Raw genomic sequence first — 23,407 nt, 5'->3', positions numbered from 1 at the left:
CAGTACATGATAACAGACACATTCAGATTCAAGCAACTGTAGTGCTAGCATAGCTGGGCGACATTGTCTGTAGCCCCATCTTTTTAGTAGCGGGGTTATCCAAATTTTTCGGTGGGTTTGGAAAAATTTACAAAACAAGATTGTGTGGATAGTAGACTGTTGGGACAGATCGTCACACGGACAGGGGGCCAAGTTAGAATTCCAATTGTTTTTATCAGGAAAAGTCACTAGTCTGTAAAAAAGATTCAGTCTGAACCTTGTTAAAAGCATTTTTTCATATGCTGAAAATTCCAATGTCAGATAAAGCTGGATTTTCGGGGAATGCTGTATCATATTCGCATGTATCGCAGATTTTTTGGTCGTCAGCAAAGACAGTCTCAAGGACTCTAGGTGGCTCAGCGCGATTTGTTTCAGATCTTTCTTGGATATTTCATTTAGCTTTTCTGGAGTAAAATAATACTTTTGTAATCCTAAATCGTGGAAGAAATTTCTGATATAGGAGAGCCACACTATTTTGTGTGCATGATCCAGTTCCATAGAGTCCTGCAGGATGTTTTTGGTCAGAAGATTCTCATCCGACAGCCACACGCGCCTCCAAAGTAGAAGTGGCTGGATCTTTATTAGGTCTTCTATGTATGGGATTCCCAGTTCCATATGCGAGGCATAGATGGAAGTGCCTTTTGGTGTGGACAACAGGAATCTCATGAAGATGTTTTCTTCTTTTTGCAGTGATCCAGTAGCTGTATGTCCCCAAATCCCTGCCCCATATAGGGCGATGGCTTGGCATTTTGCAGCATAGATCTGTAGCAATTCTACTGATGGTTTTTTTCCAAGTTTGTTTGAGAAGTTCATCAGTGCTAGAATTGCGCGTTTAAAAAGGTGTCTCCTGGCCTCGACAGCTGATTTCCAGTTTAAGCTGTCATCAATCATGATGCCTAAGTATGGGTATTGCGATGTCTTTTCAATTGTTTGGTCTTTTAAATAAATGTTCTTAGTGACTTTTCGTTTTCCTCCCGCTAATGTGGAAAAGTAAATTTTGCCATGTTCTGTGTCCCTACGTGTCATCCATCATATGTTATGTGTGCATGATTAATATGCATATGTATTCCCTATGTTTGTTTAATGACGCAATTACAGTTGTGTCCACCTCTAGTATGCCAGTTTCCAGTTCTCGTGAATACTACGAATATCAGGCCTATGTAAAGCTACGTTGCCACGTTTCCCAGTGTGCACGTTATTTCATTGTAAAGTCCCCGTTTCTAGGCCTCACAAGGGCCTGGACACCAGATTCAGCTCCTGTCTCCTGAAGCCCTCGCTGAGGAGCGATACAGCCCCCACCTGTATCCTCGACCCTTCACTTACTTTCTGCCTCACAGTGCCCGGTTCAGGCTGGCTCTGCCTTTGAGTCTGCCAAAAGTATGTTATGATTCCAGTTATCAGTTCAGTCCTCCTTCTCTGCATTCCTCAGCTACTGAATCGCATCAATAGTTTCCGTCATTGTCTAGCCTTTTCGGCTCCATGTAAGAGAAATACTGCATTTAATGGTCATTTAATATTCTTCATCACGCACTACATGTAGAATAATGCATGGTCCAGTCTTAGAATCAAGTTAGCCTTTCCTCTCCTGACTTCTAGTTTATATCAACATGTTCTCTAAACATCAGATACTAGATACTGTTTAGGTACATGTCGCCCTGACTCTCCAGACTTCAGTCTCTGCTCCTAGCACAGAGTTCATAGCCCCCAGCTTCTCCTAGTGATACGTCATTGCTAGTTTGCGCGCACCACTAGGTTAGAGGTCCCGGCTCCTTAGGTAGCCCCCTCCATGGTTTCCGCCCCATTCATGACATATTCTGTTACGTTTGCATCACATGTCTATGTATACGCCCTGTTACACCCACTTTCACCCTTATCTTTCGCGACTGCTACGCGTCATGCCTTCTGCTCCACCCACTGTTACGCCCACTGCAATGTAATGCTATGTGTTTGCGTTATGTATATATGCTGATGTACTGTTATTAAAAGGGAGCCTTATCCCTTATCCTTTTCCTGCCCCAGGCAAGCGCTTGCCATCCTATTCCTGTGCAGGTTGTCCTGTTCCTGTCCTTATCCTGTATTAAACCTGCATAACTCCTACTACCTCGAATCTTGACTCTTATTTTATTGAGCTATCTGTTATTCATTTATATATTCAAAAAATAGGGTATTATTTATTTATTTACCACATAATGGCGCCCGAACAGGGACTTGCCCTTTCCCCACGCGTCGGTGAAGCCACGCCGACCCCCTGACCCTCTGCAGTCGTGACGGAACTCTTCTGCGCACCGGCAGATATTTCTGCTTCAAGTATCCCTCAGGCCCACGGAGGAGACGGAGGAGGCGGTCCAGCATCCAGACGAGACGGTGGAGGAACGCGGCGAGTCCCGACCAGAGCCCGAGCCAAGAGTCCAAGGTCCGAGGTATCCGGAGGTCCACCCGTAACTGAAGTCCGAAGTTCGTCGTCCGTCGTCGTAGCAGTCCAGTCCGATCCGAGGCCTTCCGTTCTTGCTGCCCGGTGAGTACCATTACTGGGGTAGTATCTAGACAGGGTCAATCTAAATTGACTCTGGTCCGTGGGTTGGTGGTACACAGACTCACAAACGAAGTGTTCACCTAGGTGGATACGGGTCTTGATGCGTCCCTTTCTGGGACCGGTATGTTCCGTACTGTTTCAGCAGTGCATCCAGTAACTCTAGTCTGTTCCGTTCTCGAGAAATTCTTGTGTTTCTGTTCTCAGTATTCCAGGTAATATTCTGTCCGAACTGTTATGTTATGATGTTGTTCACTGTATTTCCAATGTCGTGGTATGCCTGAATTGTTCTCCCAATTGTTATTGTTCCTCGTGTATTGTATTGTGTTCCGATTCAAGTTTACAATGTCTCTCTTTTCGAGATTACGTCAGCTAAAAACCAGAAAGATGCCATCGAGTTATGGCGTAAAGAAGCTCATAAAAGAACCGAAAAAGAAATCAGAAAGTCAGAATTGAGTAGAGAATCCTTAGAACGAGCACAAGAAAAAGAATTAATCGAGATAGGTGAACAAGTCAAAGCCGAACAGTCAGACAGACAGAGGCATGCCCTTATTAAGGGTATGTATCCTCTTCTTGCCGAGGGCTTGCCAAAAGCGACCCCAGAGGCATCCAGTAATTTCCCGCCACCATTAGTTCCGACCAAGCTACGTCACAAACAGACCGCAGCTGATATTTTTATTTCGTCCTATTTGGACGACACAGTCCCAGAATATGCAAATCCTGTTCGCGCTCCGCCAGTCCCTGTAAATCAGGCACTTCCCGCTCCTCCAGACACCGGAGTACCTGCTACGGTACCCCCGGTCCAGCCCGCCATACAAGTCCAGCCTACATTTCCATTTCCAACTCTGCCAGGACGAAGAGCCTCAGTAGACGACTCTAGTTTAGGGGCCGCAGGAGGAGGTCCTCCTCGAACCCCGCCGCCACACAAGCGTTTAACGACAGCCGAATTACACGCACAAGCGTCACAGCGTACGCCCAGACATCAGACTGTAGCAGAAATAAGAAAATCCCTTGCCGAATGCTGCTATGATCCAGTCCCAGGCGAGAATGATATGGTTCTATATTCATTCCGCGTAAGAAAGGTGGCCGAGTATCTAGTCACCCTACCGAATATGAAAGAGGATCTAGACAGAATATATCGTTTCATCCGTACAGGGGATGATCCAGAAAGTATTGGCGAGGCCATGTCTCAAAGGAAAGCCGAGATCCAGCTCATGATATTAAAGTTTCTGATCAATTGTCTAATAAGAGAACAAGATTACCCGTCTAAAGATCAAGCCGAAATGAGAACCCTGACAAGGTGGAGTGATAATATAGCCGAGGGTAAGCACAAGACCGTCGGTGCTATGGAGAGTATGTACAAGAAAATCCGTAAAGAAATAATAAAGTTACACGAACAGCGTAAAGCAGCACAAGTAAGCGAGGAAGAAAGTAACTCTGATACTGAAGAGGTAGAAGACGAGAATCCCGACAGAATAGCGTATGTAGGGAAATCTAGATTTCCAGACCGCCATTTACGCCTAGAACACAAGTCTATTTTTCATTCTCCAGCACCAGAACAAGGTTCACTAGAACAAGTGTTTCAAGCTACCGATCACATTCTGAAATCACGAATCGGTTACAGTGAGTTAAGTACCATGCATGAACAAGAATTAGCCCGATCAGCAGTCCGATGGATTACTGATTCTACCACTTTTCCAGACGAAATAGTGGCACAGATGTTTCTGAAACTGCCCCCAGCCGAGCAGCGACTGGTGGGTATGTATATGATCCAGCACCTCATTACTCTGTATGAGGGTCAACACTCTGATCCAGGCCCGTTACACGATATCCTGAACGAGTTACTCCAGTATAGGTGGAGAGGTCAAGGTACCGATTTAATTAGTGTCATTCTAGAACAGCGCCACAAATATAGAACGTTTCTGAACCCGCATTTTGTTCATGTCTCACCCCCAGAAAGTAAATCATTTTACATAGACAGACAGAATCCGTTACGAGAAGTCCACCCAGTTAGAGGAACGGGTGGCGAAATGCAACGAGTGTTTGTATACACTCCGATTACAAAGATGGAACTTCTTGAAATGAAGAAATTAATTCCCTGTCATGATAAAGATCCAGCAGGGTTCCATAGAGAATTAAAAGACATGCTCCGTATGGGAGAATACACGTATCCAGATATAATTAAAATGTTAAAAGTTCTGCTGCCCGCAGGGGTGTATGAAAAGCTCAAGGAAAAAGAATGGGAGGTGGGAGAGAAAAAGATCGATTGGGCAGTTCTAGAAGCTGAAGACAAGGCACGAGTACCAGGTACCGGTCTTGGAGATAAATGTAAAGAATTACCTGAATTATTGATTCAAGTTTTACCCAGATTATTGACAACTAGAAAAGAAGACTGGGATGCAATCTCAGCCTGTAAACAGAAACAAGACGAAGATATTAGTGATTTTTATTCTAGATTTGAAAAATGTTTTAGCATCAACAGTGGCCTCAAGACAAGTAGTGAGTCATACCCTCACCTTTTTGTTACTAAATTAGTCGAGAATTCAAGTCCATCAATTAAAAATCGGGTTTTGAAAGTCGAAAGTACCTGGCAAGCTAATACCCCGTCCCAGATGTTGCAAATGCTCCAATACCACCAGAATAGAATCAGGGAAGAGCAAGAACACGAAAGAAAACGTATGAAAGACACGAAAATGAAAGTACTAGTTGCACAATCTGTTCCTCAAGACAGTCAGAAGAGGGGTCCAAATCAAGCCAGTCATCCTGCAGCTCCCGTTAAAGGGAACTGCAATTATTGTAAACAACCAGGTCATTTTATAAACGAGTGTGCAGTTCTGAAACACAACATAGCTACCGGTAAGACTAAAGAAAGACCACGTCCGCCTAGACAAGAACAAGTTTCACAGATTCCTCAGCCACAGAATGCACCACAGACAGTTACAGTACCGCAGCCTATTGCTGCAACACAGCACGTCACACAGCAGATGTACCAGTATGCACAGTCTGAGTATCCAGAGTACCAGCAGTATTCATGAAACAGCCTAGAGAGGGAGGTAGGCTTGCCCCTCATCGAGATACCTGTAGATCAAGAAGGTCCCTATGTTCACAGTCAAGTATTAGGGAAAGACAGAAAGTTTTTGATCGATACAGGGGCAAGTAGGACCACAATTAGTCACGCCGAAGTTCCAGGGGCTCCGCTCTCAGGCTCAAGAAATGTTTCCCTTGGATTTTCAGGAAAACCTATCGTAAATGAGATTTCAAAGCCAGTTTCTCTAGAAGTAGGTCCATTGTCCCGTACTACTGATCTGTTACTTACTAAGTCATGTCCAGAAAATCCATTAGGCATTAAGACACTGAAAGAGTTAGGTGCAGTTATATGCTGTTCCCCAGAGGGAATACGATTGTTCCTACGTGACTTTAAGGGTCACTATGTATTACGGGATTTTGATCCAAGACTGTCTAATGTCCCGCAGCATCTATGGGCACAAGGTCCAACTGATGTTGGTTATATGCAAATCACACCCTATCGTGTGACTCTCAAGCCAGGTGTAGTGTTACCACAAATCAGGCAGTACAGATTGCCACCTGAGGCTGTAGCAGCCTTATCCAAAATTATTGACGAGCTCATGGCTCAAGGAGTGGTTGTAGAAACTGACTCAAATGTATGCAATTCTCCGATCATTCCAGTCATGAAACGTACTGATCCAAATGCACCCCCAGTATATCGATTAGTGATTGACCTACGAGAGCTTAATAAATGTATTGTTCCTCAGTACCCAGTTGTCCCAGATATCTCTTCCCTATTAACAGCCATTGATTCCGAAGCCACGTTCTTTACTGTAATCGACCTCAAGAACGCGTTTTTCAGTGTCCCTATTCATCCAGACAGCCAGTTCCTTTTCGGATTTTGTTTAAATGGAAGGAGCTATATGTTCACACGCGCTCCTCAAGGTTTCACAGAAAGTCCTAGTATTTACAGTCAAGCACTCAAGAGACAACTAGACAACATTCACATGCCAACTGACACTGCCCTGCTCCAGTATGTCGATGATCTCCTGATCACAGCCCGTTCTGAACGTGCTTGCGAGCGAGCATCCCTTACAGTCTTGTATTTCCTGGCCGAGATGGGGCACAAGGTGTCCCCTTCTAAGCTTCAATTCTGTGTCCAGCAAGTGGTATACTTAGGACACTTACTGTCCAAGAGGGGTAGGCAGTTGACACCAGACCGTATCCAGTTAATAGCGAGTCTTCCTCAGCCCAAGACCCAGAAGGAGGTACGTGCTTTTATCGGCCTTACTTCTTATTGCAGACAATGGATTCCTCAGTATGCATTTCTAGCCAAGCCACTGATACAGTTAACTACACAGGAGGCAGCCGTATCGACTGTCCTCCCTTGGACATCTGAACATACACTTAGTTTCAATGAGTTAAAGAAAGCCCTATGCCAAGCTCCAGTTCTAGCGACACCGAACTACAGTAAGCCTTTTACACTTTTCGTTACTGAACGCGAAGGTACAGCATTATCTGTTCTCACACAAGATCAAGCAGGACAATACAAGCCCTGTGCTTATTTTTCTAGCACATTAGATCCTGTAGCCCAGGCTCTGCCTGCGTGCCTCAAGTCAGTTGCAGCCGCAGCCCTAGCTATCAGACAAAGTGATTCCATAGTCTTAGGACATACCTTGACAGTACAAGTTCCACATTCCGTGGAAGTTCTTTTAAACCGAACACAGACTCAGCACTTGACAATTGCACGTTTAACAGGTTATGAATTGACACTGTTCCAGCCACACATAGAAATCAGACGCTGCAACATCCTGAATCCTGCTACACTGTTACCATCAGTTACTCCGAATCCAGCCACACATGACTGTGTGGAAGTAGTTAACATTACGACAAAGCCAAGACAAGATCTGACAGATATTCCGTTACCAGACCCCGACCTGACACTGTATGTGGATGGTTCATGTATGAGAACAAGTACAGGAGAACTAGTCGCCGCGTATGCAGTGACTACTGACACTGAAGTTATTGAGACACACCGTATTGACACTCTGTCCGCTCAAGCAGCAGAGCTAGTTGCTCTGACACAAGCCTGTATACATGCCAAGAACCAGAAAGTTAATGTTTACACAGATTCACGCTACGCATTTGGAGTTGTACACGACTTCGGAGTGCTCTGGCAGGAGAGAGGTTTCATGACTTCTCATGGAACCAAGATTCAGCATGGTCTCCTTATTCAAGCTCTGTTGGATGCCATACATTTACCGACATCTATTGCTATTATGAAATGCAAAGCACATACGAAAGTTACTGACATTATTTCTCAAGGTAATGATCTAGCAGACCGCACAGCCAAGCTTACAGCACAGACTCCAGACATTCCAGTTAATCAGACACACACTCCAGATCCGATTACATGTATGACAGTTAAAGACCCTACACAAGATGTCATAGATATCCAGTTACATGCTACTCCTGAGGAAATCAAGAAATGGTCCGAACAAGGAGGGGTCCAGACAGATCAAGGATGGTTAACGAAGGGTAGAGCCACATGGTTTCTCCCCGACTCTATGGTTCAAGTCATTATTAATACCGCACATAGTCCAGCACATTTAGGAGAAAAAGCTATGTTAGACAGTATCCAGAACATTTGGTTCAACAAGCATTTACGAGCTGCAGCCAAGCAGAAAGTCCGTACCTGTATGATATGTTGTCAGTTTAATCCAGGTAAAAGTGTCCCGGTGGAACAAGGTGGATTCCAGCCTCCTGACCACCCTTTTGAGGTCCTCCAGATGGATTATATTCAGATGGAGCGATGTCGAGGTTTCAAGTATGTCCTTGTAGTTGTATGCGCTTTGTCCAGGTGGACAGAAGCATATCCAGTCCCAGATTACACAGCCGCGACCACTGCCAAGCAGTTGGTTCGTGAGTTCTTCCCTCGTTATGGACTCCCTAGAGTCGTATATTCTGACAACGGCCAGCCATTCTCATCTGAACTCATGAAGCATGTTTCCCTTCTGTTAGGGTACCAGTGGAAGTTCCATTGTGTACGCCATCCTGAAGCAGCCGGTCTCGTAGAGAGACATAATCAGACTCTGAAAATTCGTATCGCCAAAGTATGCAAAGAAAAAGGTGTGGACTGGCTAGTAGCTCTGCCAGTCGCTTTATTTTATATGCGCATGGTTGCACATTCCAGATCAGGTCTGTCCCCGTACGAGGTCGTATTCGGCCGCCCCCCTAATATGTGGGGTACTCCTAGACCCCGAAGTATTACCGATGTTTCATGTAATATGCTGACAGATTACCTAGCTTCCTTGATGTCTGCCCTCAACTCATGTCGTTCACAGGTTGCCGCCGCATTTCCAGACAATACCGAGGTGGCACCGCATGAAATCGTTCCAGGATCCATGGTGATGGTCCGCAATTTTGACAGATCAAGTCCGCTGGAGCCTCGCTGGAAAGAGCCCCGACAGGTCCTCCTCACCACCCGTACAGCCGTGAAGTTGGAAGGTCGCAAAGGCTGGGTGCACCTTTCTCATATAAAACAATTTAAAGGACTGAAACCCGTCTTAAAGAACATTTCCCAGGATTTGAAGGATTGCCAAAATATTGTTCTCAAGGACTGTCCCGCAAAAGACATTGCTACAAACCCTCCCCTGTTAGAGAAAACTCCGCAACAGGAGTATAAGCTAAAACTCCGGTCTAGTAAAATAAGTCAGTCAGTTTGATTGTATAAGTCCTCCCCTAGGTGAAACGGTTAGACTGTTTCTGACATGTATAAAATAGACCCCCATAGTGAGAGAGTTAGTCAAAACTCAATTCGATGTATAGTTTTTCTGAGTTTCATTTTATTTCTCAGCATTATGATTTCCTGCACCAGTTATGCATTTTACCTGTATCTTCCAATTTCTCATGTAAATAAGTCTTCTAATGCTACTATAGAGCACACGTTTAGTGACCTACCTCCTCATGAACTCTCTTACCGCCTCGCTATGCGAAACAACTCATTCATCCGCATGTTACATTACTCACACCAGACCAGCAATGCCACTAATTGTTGGGTGTGTGGTCGACTCCCCCCTTTCCAGACCCCGAAGGGAGTTCTGCCACTTTTTCCTTATCCATTTTCCCATAATGGTTCGTGTGGAGCATGGTCCACGTTAACGTCATCCTCAACAGATATGTCTTTTCTTAACAGTACATGTTTCCCAGACAAGCAAGGTCTCCCCCACAGAACAGGTTTAGATCTAGAAAATGAAGTGTATAATTTAGGTAATTATTCGTCGAATTTCATGGTCCTGAATGTCCAGTCTGATACTACTCCAGACTTACCTGCTATTTCAGTACTACCAGTTAAAGGCGAATTATGTGTCCGAAATAATGGTTCTGTACATGTAGGACATAGTGATTGTACTACCATTGTCAAGTATAGTGACAGTGGGAAATCCATTTTCAAAGCTTCACGTCATTCTTATTTTATTTGTGGTCAAACTGCATATGTCCGTCTGCCCCTCGATTGGGAGGGAACCTGTTACATTGCCTTCCTACTGCCACCTGTTTTCCTAGCCCCATCAGATTATCACAGGAATACACATCTAGTACACATTAGACATAGAAGGGAGTCCCCAATTGTCGATTATACTGAAACTGCTCTAGAACAGTATACAGATTTCAATAGAGGTTTCTTTTTCTTTATAGGACCTATCCAGAATAGTAAGCTAATCCGTAGGTTAACCAGAACCCTCGAAGCTGTAGTAAATGAGACTGCCTCTGCTCTAGGTAACTTAACCGAAGAGCAATCTGCTATGAGATTTGTCGTTTTACAGAATCGTCTCGTCCTTGACGTCATACTGGCCGATAGGGGCGGGGCCTGTAGAGTCATCGGATCTAGTTGCTGCATTTTCATTCCAAATAACGCGCCGTCTGTTTATTCAGCTATAACCAGACTCCATAAGATTGCCCATCTGATACACCAAGACCCAGGCACCTGGACATGGTCCGGTTGGTTCTGGAATATAATTTCTGCATGGGGATGGAAAATATTGTCCTTCCTAGGTATTGCAGTAGCGATCATATTCAGCTGCTGTCTCTGTATACAATGTGGCCCTGCGATTTGCGGCATTTGTGCTACCTCTTGTATTCCTAGTCCCAAGCCCCGTTCTAAATCCCGTTCCAGGATAATTCGAGACGAGCAAATGATACTGTATGAAATGATAGATGGTATCATGAAAATTGATGTTTCCTGATGGAAACGTAGTGACAAGGAGGGAATGTGGAAAAGTAAATTTTGCCATGTTCTGTGTCCCTACGTGTCATCCATCATATGTTATGTGTGCATGATTAATATGCATATGTATTCCCTATGTTTGTTTAATGACGCAATTACAGTTGTGTCCACCTCTAGTATGCCAGTTTCCAGTTCTCGTGAATACTACGAATATCAGGCCTATGTAAAGCTACGTTGCCACGTTTCCCAGTGTGCACGTTATTTCATTGTAAAGTCCCCGTTTCTAGGCCTCACAAGGGCCTGGACACCAGATTCAGCTCCTGTCTCCTGAAGCCCTCGCTGAGGAGCGATACAGCCCCCACCTGTATCCTCGACCCTTCACTTACTTTCTGCCTCACAGTGCCCGGTTCAGGCTGGCTCTGCCTTTGAGTCTGCCAAAAGTATGTTATGATTCCAGTTATCAGTTCAGTCCTCCTTCTCTGCATTCCTCAGCTACTGAATCGCATCAATAGTTTCCGTCATTGTCTAGCCTTTTCGGCTCCATGTAAGAGAAATACTGCATTTAATGGTCATTTAATATTCTTCATCACGCACTACATGTAGAATAATGCATGGTCCAGTCTTAGAATCAAGTTAGCCTTTCCTCTCCTGACTTCTAGTTTATATCAACATGTTCTCTAAACATCAGATACTAGATACTGTTTAGGTACATGTCGCCCTGACTCTCCAGACTTCAGTCTCTGCTCCTAGCACAGAGTTCATAGCCCCCAGCTTCTCCTAGTGATACGTCATTGCTAGTTTGCGCGCACCACTAGGTTAGAGGTCCCGGCTCCTTAGGTAGCCCCCTCCATGGTTTCCGCCCCATTCATGACATATTCTGTTACGTTTGCATCACATGTCTATGTATACGCCCTGTTACACCCACTTTCACCCTTATCTTTCGCGACTGCTACGCGTCATGCCTTCTGCTCCACCCACTGTTACGCCCACTGCAATGTAATGCTATGTGTTTGCGTTATGTATATATGCTGATGTACTGTTATTAAAAGGGAGCCTTATCCCTTATCCTTTTCCTGCCCCAGGCAAGCGCTTGCCATCCTATTCCTGTGCAGGTTGTCCTGTTCCTGTCCTTATCCTGTATTAAACCTGCATAACTCCTACTACCTCGAATCTTGACTCTTATTTTATTGAGCTATCTGTTATTCATTTATATATTCAAAAAATAGGGTATTATTTATTTATTTACCACACTACCATAACAAATGTTTTTTTTACATTGATATGTAAATCCAAAGCACCCATGAAGTCAGCATACTTAGATAGGGATTTCTGTAGCTCGATCGGTGTGCGTGCTAGAATAACTGCGTCATCCGCATAGAGCAGAGCGGGGATCAGGCGATGTTTCAGTCTGGGGAGATCCTGCCCCCCCCTCAACATAATCTCCTCAAGGCCGTTGGTATACAGAGAGAAGAGGAAGGGGGCCAGGACACATCCTTGCCTTACTCCTCGCTCTACCCTAAACGGGGCCGTTAGCTCTCCTTTTGTCCCGTATCTCACTCTAGCTGAGGCTTCACCATATAGCTCCCTCAAGAAGTCCAGGAGGGGAGGATCCACCCCCATTGTACTCAACAATGACCAGAGCTTCGTGTGCGACACGCAGTCAAACGCGGAGGACAAATCCACGTAAACCATGTAAATTGTCCCTGGCTTTGCGTGGATGTATTTCGAAACCAACATGCTTAAATTCAGGGCCTGTTCAACTGTTCCAAAACCTTCCCTAAATCCAAACTGGAGATCCGAAAGGATATCTTTGTCTCTTGCCCAGTGCTGAAGTTTTTCTAGGACGACTCTACCGACCACTTTACCCAGGGAGTCAAGCAGGGATATAGGACGGTAACATTTTGTATCCTGGCGGTCCCCCTTTTTGAAGATAGGGACCATGATGGAGCATGACCATGACTCCAGCAGACCGAAATTCGCTGCAGCTGTGCAAACTCTTGTGAGTATTGGTGCCCAGAGATCAGGAAGGTGTTTAAATAGATCCACTGGGACCCCGTCGGGGCCGGGAGCTTTGCCGCTCTTGCTCATTGACAGTGCCATTTCGACGTCTTGTAGTTCGAAGTCAATGGGTATTGGAAATGCTACGGGTGAAAGATTAAAGTTACATTCTTCAGTCAGAGATGATAGTTGAAATATTTTTGAAAAGTGGTTCACCCAGGTTTCCTCATCGATAACCACATCGATTTGTGGGGTATTAGAGTCCGATAACAAGGGTGACTTAACAATTCTCCAAAATGACTGACTATCTTTGGATAGTGCACTTTTGTGCAGAGCGTTCCACAAGGACAGTTTCAGCTCCTTTTTCCTTGCCTTTCTAGTGTTGTTATAGTTTCGTCGGAGTTGTTGGATCTCTGTTGAGACTCTGTTTGGTTTTCCAAGTGCTTTTCTAAGGTTGGTCTGTGCCTTAGTACATTCATGGTTAAACCAGCCTGTGGTACTTGGTTTGTTTTGCTTGGGTACTCTGGTCAGAAGTGTTTTTACTTGTTCTAATATCGACTGAAAATTTTCCAAGATTAGCTTTGGATCTGATTGGGAATCCAAGCATATCAATATGTTGTTGTAAGCGGTCTTTACCAAAGTATTAGTAAGCTTGTTCGGGTCCACTTTTTCCCATTTTATAGTGTATCCGTTGTTTTTTCCTAATTCGAGCCTGTTTTGTGATAGGGTGCTTGCTATTGTTGCCATAAGGGACCTTGGTTGTTTCATCTGTAGGTTAAAACTTAGAGCAGAGTGGTCACTTAGAATGTTTTCCAAAGTTGTAACGTTACTGATTTGGTCTCTTAGACCTTCTGTGATCATTATGTAGTCCACTGTGGTCTCGTGCCCTCTTCCTCGATAGGTGGGTTCTAATCGATTATCTTGTGGTTGAGTAGGATTTATTATTAAAAGTTCCAGTTCTGAGAGGATCTCGTTCATAGCTGACCCCGTTCGCGAATGGAGGAAGTGGACGAGAGGGTTCTCATGTTCGTCCATCATTCCACAGGTCTGATTGTTCATGCAGGGGTGTAGGTTGAAATCCCCTCCCCAGATTATATGAACGGTGCCCTTTCTCTCATGACGGTGCCGATGATGGGTGATTTTTTCTTGAATTAGAAGAAGGGTATTTATGCAGTTGTCATCATCTAAATTATTGTATAGGTTGATTAATATAGTGGTATGTTTTTTCCCTGTTGTGAGAATGAGCAACTGAAAGTTTGGAGAAGGATCTACCTCTACTACACTCAGGTCTGTTATTGTGTTCGCTATATAGATTGCCAGCCCCCCCCTAGATCTGCCCGAACTACTTGGAAGGGCAGGAGATGAATATGTCTTATATCCCACAAGATGTATGGGCATCGTGACCCATGTCTCTTGTAAGCATATAATTTTAGCATCCTCCAGAAATCTGGCGGCGGAACCATCCTCTATTTTTGATCGAAGACCTGCAATGTTCCAGAAGATCACCAGGAGCTGAAAGAGACTCTGATCAGGAGAATAGCCATCTAGTCTTTGGAGTCACACTGGAACTTCTAGGGTAAAGTGGGAAAACAGAGCTCAAGCAGCAGCGCAGTCTTCTGAGGGGAAAGAGGAGGCTTCTGGCGGCAGGGCAGTTCTTCTTGGTGCAGCAAGACAGTTCTGTGATGTACACAGTAGGCCACAGGCAGCAGGCAGTCCTCTGAGAGCCCATCCACCGATCCAGAAGTGAATGGAATAGGTCTGAGAGTCCTATTTTTATACCTGCTGCCCCCTTTGAAGTGCGAGAAACTTCTGGAGGCTCCCTTCCCCACCCCCAACAGAAGTGTCTGGAATTTCCTGCCTCCCTGCCCTGGTCCCTGTCTGACTGCAGGCACAGTAGGCTAGTGTGAAGTTCTTTCTGTGAGAGCTGAGGCACAGTATTTTGAAGTGCCAGTGGGATTGTGAACATCTCCTCCCCTCCATCATGCCTGAAATGGCCCATCCAGGCAACACCTAGTCCCTCTGTTATGTGGCTGTCTGTGAGGAATACACAAAGGCCAACTGCACCTAGTCATGTGACCCAGGAACTGTAGCACAAGCACTTTAGCACTGGTAAACAGTGGTAAAGTGTGCAGCGTCCTAAGGCCAACAAAAACGAATTCAGCAAAAATAAGAGAGGTGAAGTCAGAATGTTTGGGCATTGCCCTGCACAGATTAAAAAGTCCAACGGAGCTCAATTGACTTTTTTATTTGAAAAGCAGCCCTGTTTGTGATTTGCGTTCCTCAGTTCTCCAAACCACCAGGAAGTGCTCAGACTCTAAGCTTAATGCCAGCAAGCCTAGATCATTACTAAGGAGTTTTCTGTGGCCCTGCGGATGAATAATGCCACCTCGTTAATGTTTCTGGGAAGAAGGCTGGACCTTGCCTCGGCTGTCAACATGGAAGGCACCAGCTCGGGCTCTTGGCATACATTGTGTCCAGATGACAGCACACACCCTCCTCACTGCGGCCTTGGATCCTGCCGAAACAAAACTTTCGAGAGATTTAATTTGTGCTCTTGTATATTTGTTTTTATGTGGCTTTTGCATGTGATAATATGCCAGTTCTCAGCAGAATCTGTGATTGCGGCACCTTTTTCCAATTCTGTGAAGTCAGCGTGTGTACAAGGCTTCTTAAAGCACCAGTGCTTTCCCACTTTTCCCCTGTCTGCTCTTCCATGTCCTGAAGCCACCCTCCCTTCTCTGAAATCATTCAATAAGCTCCCTTCGTCATCTGTTCACATCTGCTACATGTGGAGCCCAGGCGCAGCCTGTACTTCTCTTTAGGGCTTGGAATGCCTTTGTCGTGTTCCTGCGTTGCGTTTCTTCTGGTTTCTTCTGTCTTTTGTACTTTTATTTGATTTGTGTTTTCTCTTATTGATCTCAATACCTCATCGTCTTTGTGTAACTTCTAAACTGGCTATTTATTGTGCTACTTTGGTTTGTGATTCCTTTGATGGCATATGGTTTTTTGCCCTTCTGGTTCGTGATTCCTTCATCTGTGGTATGTGTTTGCTTGCTTCCCTATAGTTCGTGGTTCTTTTTCTAGTGTGTCATTCTTCATCTGCATTTTTATTCCTTCTTTGGTGTGTGATTCCTTCTTCTCTGGTTTGTGATTCCTACCTCCTTTGGTTGGTGACTGATTATTTTCTGTTGTAGGTCTGGATTCTTCCTTGAATTTGTGATTTATTTTCTTTTGTTCCATGTTTCCTCCTCGTCTGGTTTGTGATTCCTTTAAATTTAGTTGTGGTTTCACCACCTGGGGTTTGTGATATCGCCTTTTTAGATTTCCTCAACCATAGCCTTAATCCACATAAATAGGGCTATATTCCATGGCATGTTTTCTGAACATGGGCACCAAGAACTCTAGTACCAAATTAAAGGTACAGCTTTATGGTATCCCTTTTATTTTACCCCACTATCACATAAACCTGGGGCAGATACACCCAATAATGGTGATTTAAAGATTGATGCCCACTGTAATGGGATGGTAAGTCCTTCAAGGTCAGGCGCTGGGCATCTTTGTATGTCTTTCCGTCCCTAGCCTCACATGTTCATCAGGTATACATTCCCAGGGCCACTCTCTGCATGTGAGGAACTGACCGTGTCCTATTTATTTTTATTTTTTTTGCTACTTCTTTCCTCATTTGAAACGTCAGCTCTTGTGCCAGCGGTGCTGATTGCCCCAGGGGAAAACATGGAAGTGCTGAGAACATGTTAAATGGTGCAAGGGGGGAAATAAAAACAACTTCTAGGGAAAACAAAACACACACGGCAAACACTAATGATGGCAGCATTTTTCGATATTTATATAATTTCATACTCGGGGGTGCCTGGGGATCTGTAAACTGATGGGCCTGCGATCTAAGGCTTAGGGGGGCGAACTGCGCTTAATGACTAGCAATCAGAGGTCATTAAAAACGCGGGCAGAGGGGACATTAGCAATGTAAACAAGGTTGTGTGTGATGTTCAAATGGGAGTAAAAATATCGCTAAACTATTGCATGTGAGAAGAGTTGGCCCCAGCGTCCGTTGTATAGCGCTTCTATCAAGAACTTGGCACGATTTAAATTCAGGCTGGGCATTGTGTGCGCCTGGGTCTGTGCCAGTAACATCTCAGAAGGCAAGGGGGACAGCTGTTTTGCTGCCTGCTAATGGCTCTGGAAAGTGATTTTAAAGTGGGTCTTGTGTAAGTTAGCCTAAAGAAGTCGATAATTCATAATAATAACTTACTTTTATGTCAATTCATACCGCACGTTTACAGTTTCTAAGCGTTTAAATGGGTCGTGTTGCTATTTCTCAACTCACAGTGCTCCATTTACCGATTTTCAGAGTGGAAGGGAGATCGAATTGACCTCGCGTGGTTTCAAGCTTGTGAAATACAGATCACAGGTGGTCATCAAAAAGATGAAGGGACTTTATGTGGTTTTAATGTAATGTTTTTTAAATTGTGAGTTTTAATGGACTGAACAATAATTTTACTACTACTACTAAATATCACAGCGGGTCATGTAAGTTATGGGTTGCCCACCTCTGGTGGGACACAGGCAGTGTGAGGTGTATAGTCCCTTTGAATTCAATTTCAAAATATTCAGTTCCACCAGTCTTTAGTATGATGGGGCGATTGATAGGGCATTAGTAAAAGGGCAGAGCAGGCTTAGATGGAGGTGTAGCGGCATAGTTGTCGGGCACACTGCAGGACAGGGTTGAAGTGCACTGGCAGAACTGTGCAGAATACGCCCTGTAAGGCCAGGTGAGGCACAAAGGCATAGCTTGGTGGCAGTCCCAGTAATTGATTCTCTTATGGGTATTCCCTGCTTGAGCCTTGGGAGAAGCATATGTCCCTGTGAATAGCACCGTACTTTGCCCCTAGGTGCAGCCCATGCCAAGCTTTGTACAGAGGCACTTGCAGGGCTGTGACCTGGGCTATGGCAGGGCCTTATTCTAGGGTTCTTGGAGACTCATGATGTCGCAAACACATAGGTCATAACTAAGGAGAATGTTGTGTGCTGAGGTGGGGCTCATAAACACTACAGGTGGTTATGGGCACTTTGAGATGTGAAAAGAGAAACTAAGACAGAGTCTTAGACAGAACATGCACTACTAGTAGCACTCAGCTGAGTGTCCCACATGTATTATACTCAATCTCAACTAGTTCAAAACTTTACACACATTTTTTAAAAGAAGCAACTGTTGATCTGATCCCAATTGTGCCAATAAGTGTCCATAAAGCTGTCACTCTGTTGCATCTTGAATTGTTGTTTATTCTCAATTAAGATCACAGCAGAAGTTCATAAATGTTCAAATGACAAAACAAGTCGGGCGTGAGTCACATGAATCCCACTTTGAGATGTGGGCATACACTCTCCATAGCCTCGCGCTGGATCTTTCTTCATCGCAACACTGTTCATCCTGGCTGGCCCCCAAAGAATCATTATTCTTAGATAGTGGACAGAGGATCCCTGAGGTCTTGAAAGAGAATCTAGCTTCAACATTCTCCCTAGTAGAGTTGTACAGTATGAGCATCGCTGTCTTGGCATTCCTGCGGTATATTGTACATTATTTTTTTTAACGCAAAGCGCTCTGCTGCCCTGCACGGTCAGGTTTTGGCTATACAAAACCATAATAAATAAAATATATGTTGTTTTGTCCTTGCAAGGGACATCAAGACTTGTAGCATTGACATACTTGCACAATCAACTTACCTATCTTTCTCTCCAGTTCCACACCAACAGATGATGAGCGGTTCTGGCAGCAGTTCCATAAACCTCACTCCAGTGAGTATTCTTCAGATAGCAGAGAGCGGCGACATCGAAGGAACAAGATGTTAGTGGGATACTGTGTCATCATCATGCTGGGCAGCCTGCTGGCTCACTACGTTGGCTTCAGGTAGGTGCGGATGCCATTACCTGTAAATGGGAGCTTCTGGGCCCAGTAATTTCTCTCTAATCTAGTGTGCTCAGCCTTATGTTACCCGGGTGTGTAGCTTTGGCCTCACCAATGGTTCTGCCCTGGGGATGGTTTTAGGCACTTGCTTCATTGAATACGTAAGACAAAGCAACCGGCAGTGAACTATACTGATGCCGCACATACAACTGATATCTCCATGGACAAATCTTTTTTGTTGGATCTAAACTGAAAATAACAATTTGTGCACACACCGCAAGCATCCTCTGCCCAAACAGTGCCACCCTAGATTAGATGAAAACCGAAACAAAGCAAGCAGCGGTGCACCACTTCTACAAATGTGATTCTAATTCCACCTATATCCACAATATTCCAGTAGTAGTTAAGATACTCCTTTTTATTGTTGCATCATCAATATATATCAGAGTCAGCCAACGCGTTTCATCCACATACATGTGGACTTCTTCAGGGCACAGTAAGAGTAAGGAATATCCCTACTCAATTGAGAGTAAGAATTATTGGGATCCATTCATCCTTGATAATTGGAAATGTAGTGTAACTTCCTCAAGAAGGGATCCATCAAAACAGGCTCAAATCTTAAAGTGATAAGCAAGAGGATTTCAAGTTCTCAGCTATATAAAAATAACGTGTGGGAAGGAATATGTCTCTGTACATGTTCACTGGAAGTCAAAAAAGGGTGAAAAGAGGGGAAAGAATCCACCCCTCATCCACACTACAATTGGTGTGGAGCAAGCAGAAGATCGTGGCATTTCCAGTCGATTATAGAAAGTGCTTCAATGCGAAGGTCCTAGTTGCTGAGCACGCCGTTCATCACTCAGACAGCCACTGGAAGCGCTGATGCTAGGCATATGCTTAGGTCTCTGCAGCTTCCATTACCAGCAGAAAGGTGCACAAGGGGTTTGGTTTAGCACTCTTGGAGGGCTCTTCCTTATATTTAAAACCATTAAAACATGGGTACTCACAAACATTTCCCGAGGGACCACAGATCATGTTCTGTTGTGTGACCGAGGGCTGCATTAATGACAGCACAGTGGGACTGTGGCTTTGTAGGGGGGTTGAGGTGTGCGTACGGGAAGCGAATCACATACATGGTGTGGTCAGTGAATCATGGAGTTATTTTGAGGGTTTATTTCGATACTGCCCTCTAAATTAAGCCCCTAGTCTCTAGAAAAGTCATAGATTTGACAAAATAGTGTTATTCTGAATCACTGTATCTCTACAGCACCTTGAGGCAAGCCTTCTTTGCTTGCTATTGCTACATTAACAAAGGCAAGTGTAAAAAGGAAGTAACTTGATTATTGAAGTGAAATGACATAGAATTGCATAACGTGAAACCGGAAACCCTAGGATCAATCCCGGCTTCCCCACTCAACCCAAATGTTTGATCCTAGGCAGTTGCCTAATTTCACTCTGCCTCCTTTTTAGGTCTCACCTGGCGTTGCAGCACGCATGTGCTGCTCGCTCTGCGAGGACCTTTTGGAATCAATATGGTTTCAGAGGGGGCTTTAAGCCACGCCCTTCTTTTTAATTGGCTTACTTCACCGTTTATGTTAAATGCTGGCACGTGATTGGCAATTGGGCTTTTTGGTTACCGCCTTGTCCTCTTTTAGTACAGCCCATTTCGACAGGCCGACGCCATCTTTGTTCCCGTGACGTATGAGGGCTTTTAATTGGGAATCTCTTTGCTTTCCGTTCAGCATTTACTGACTTCTAATTGGGCTGTCAGAAACATTAGCTGGGTTAGGTGACTGTTTTCCCTTAATAGCGCCGTAGGGCACCTACTTCCAGCGGGCAGGTTAGCTAGGATGTCTAAGACGCCCTAAACATACCCGAAGGCTATACCATTACTTCTAGATCCGGTGTCGAAGCACAGCAACACCGTGTACCAAAACAGGCTGTACAGTGCCCGGGTCAAAAACTCAAGCTTTCAGACGCCCCATAGTAGGCAGATTCGGCGTCTCATGTTCTGTCAGGTACCCAGAGGACAGCGCGCGAATCACTCCAGGGCGGGAGATATTTTGGCTTTGTCTGGGCTCAGGAAACTCCAGACCCAGGGTTCTGCGGAACTCTAGCAGTAAGTTGCGTGCAGATAAAGTGGAGCAGTCCGGGATTTCAGAGTAAAGGAGTCCTGATACGTACGTCCGGCAGTAGTCAACTACGCAGGTCATCCAGGAATGGCAACAACTGCTTCCGCAGAAGGTGTTTTTCTGAAGAGGCTCCCAAATTTACTTTTAAGTATCAACTGCAAGCCACGGTCAATGTATGACCGGAAGAGTGCTGGCGGACAACTCACACATTCAGCTGCACCAGTCAGAAATTCTGAAGCAATAGATACCCTTCCCTCAAACCGCTTGTGTAGTGAAGGGAGGCAATTGCCTGGTTAGAAGTAGGAGAAGTGTGGTTGGATGAGAGGTAGGCGAAGTGTGGGTGGGCCTCCCCTTTTTGGGCAGCACATATGGACTGAATCCTGGCTACAGTGCATGTTATGTTACATGGTACTTGTCTAGCACAGTACCGTTCACCGATTGCTTGCCATGCATGCTCTGGGGCAGGGTGCATATTGGCATGCATGCTCTGGGGCAGGGTGCATCGGTACTGTGTGCCCGCACCCAGAGGACTTTTGTGGGGAACAGTAAGGATCCTTTTTTGAAAAATGGCCCACCTGTCGTTCTCTCTCTCACAGAGGTAAATTATTGACTCGTTTTACACTTTTAAGGTAGATATTGGCTTTTTGTCGCCAATGTCGCACACTAGACTCCTCCACACTTTCTTCCTTCACCCTATTTACTCTACCACCAAACCTTTCTTCTGCATCATAATATTCTACTCCTTACTGTACTTCATTCACCCTCATGCTATTTTTCTAATCATTCGCCTGCCCAAATCTTCAACACTGCTGCTCTCCTATTAAAGTATGCTTTAACTACAACACAGCTAACAAATACAATTCTAACAACATAAACTAATTAATACAAAGCAAAAAAACAATACCATTCGCAAAACAAATTGCTTTAACTTACACAAAGGCAAGACCTATTGCAATTCCAATGCTTGTTCTTCATTATGACTTATAAGAGCACCTTGAAATACATGAGTTCAGGATATATGCCGTACAAACCCATTGTTTTGGTTTAATAAATTATAATGTTGTACATGTATAATAGCAAACCTGACCACCCAGAAGCTTCCACATGGAAACGGACTTGACTCTTAGTTCACATGCGGCATTGTTGTCAGGGTGTGAGGAGGCATTATTATTGCTACACTCATTTTTAAAAACGATCAGTTTTAAAATAAAATACTTCTGAACGCACTTATCTATTCGTATGTACTAAGGTGTAACACTTCTGCATGTTAATATAATACACTTCTTAAATTTTGAAGAGGCTTTATGATATTTTTACACATTTGATGCAAGATGTAATAAAAAATGAATGTGTTCCTAAATTAACTTTCACAGGACACTTTATTTGCTAATTTTCTTTTAATTCAGTTAGCATGTAAGTAAACGCTTTCCTGTTTATGTAACAAGTTTGTGAATGTTTAATGCTTTCTGAAGTAAACTGCGGAGGGCCACATGTCAAGGTCCGTAGAGCCACATGTGAAGGTCCGGAGGGCCACATGCGGCCCTGGGTCGTACTTTGAGTACCAAGGCATTAGAATCATCTCTTTTCTGTTGGAAGGGTTCCAGAACAAATAATGTGACACACCTTAAACTATTGAAACTTTTACAAAACTTTTTAGTTCTTTTTATTGGGAACTTTAAATAGTAGGAAAAATACCAGAGAACTTGCGTGACAGAAAACTACACAATGCTATGTAACTCCAATCTTAGCAAGTACTCAGCCCAGAGCACATCAGCCATATTTAGTTCATTGTGATTGTGCGTGACCTTAACTTATTCTTCAGTTTGTTTCTTCACTTTTAGCGTCCTCTTTTTTCGTTTTTTTTTTCACATCTCTTTTTTCCTTCTCTTGTGCTTTGTCTGTTTTTTGAGTTTTTTAGTACATGTTTTAATAGGGAAGCCTCAGAATGTTTTTGCAAAATTCCTCACAAGCTCCTACATTCAAGTGTAGTGTGCGGTTAAAGGGCAGTTACAGGCTTAGAAAGAGAGAGTCTGGAATGTTCTAGTTCTCGTCCACGTGTTTGCTTCTATGAGGTCGAACGACTAGGACGTGTTTCATCTCTGAAAATTGCAGCTGATCAATAATACATTAGAACAGTTGTGTTTCTTGGAGGTGTCAGGAACTTTGAATGTTCAGGAATAAGAAAGAAGCAACACCTTTCTTTTTCTTAGCTCAGACAATCCCGTGGAACTAATTTGTTTGAACTGTATGCATCCGAGAAACAAACTGAACCAGGTTCCGGGCATTTCAGTACATTGCCACCCTGCTTAATAGTTTCCTTTTCTGTTCCTTCACCAGGATTGATGCAGAGGGTAAATGCTGTTTTTTCACCCGCTGACGTGGGGCACAGGGGCGGCTCCTCCGCTATGGCAGTGGAGCGTCACCCCACTGCTTTTAAGCAATGCGAGGAAGAAGAAACATAAAATGATAATAACTTTGAGTTATTATCATTTTAATTTTCCTGCCTCTTTGTGGGCGGGTGGGCGGGGCTGCTCTGCTCTCGGAGCAGACCAGGGGAGGAG

At 44.3% G+C, this 23,407-nt stretch overlaps 1 protein-coding gene across 5 annotated transcripts in view; it reads left to right on the top strand.

The window, feature by feature from the left end:
• DNAJC4 (DnaJ heat shock protein family (Hsp40) member C4) overlaps nucleotides 1-23,407 on the top strand; it is a 417,545-nt gene that overhangs the window by 312,033 nt on the left and 82,105 nt on the right. For all 5 annotated transcript variants that reach the window (XM_078660559.1, XM_078660556.1, XM_078660557.1 and 2 more), the window contains one exon: nucleotides 18,553-18,720. In XM_078660559.1, coding sequence (XP_078516685.1) covers nucleotides 18,553-18,720 — 168 coding nt within the window. The remainder of the gene's footprint in view (nucleotides 1-18,552; nucleotides 18,721-23,407) is intronic.

Source organism: Lissotriton helveticus, chromosome 9, assembly GCF_964261635.1.
Source record: "Lissotriton helveticus chromosome 9, aLisHel1.1, whole genome shotgun sequence".
NCBI lineage: Eukaryota > Metazoa > Chordata > Amphibia > Caudata > Salamandridae > Lissotriton > Lissotriton helveticus.
The sequence above is the reverse complement of the archived record's forward strand: the minus strand, read 5'-3'. Positions and strand labels throughout refer to the sequence as shown.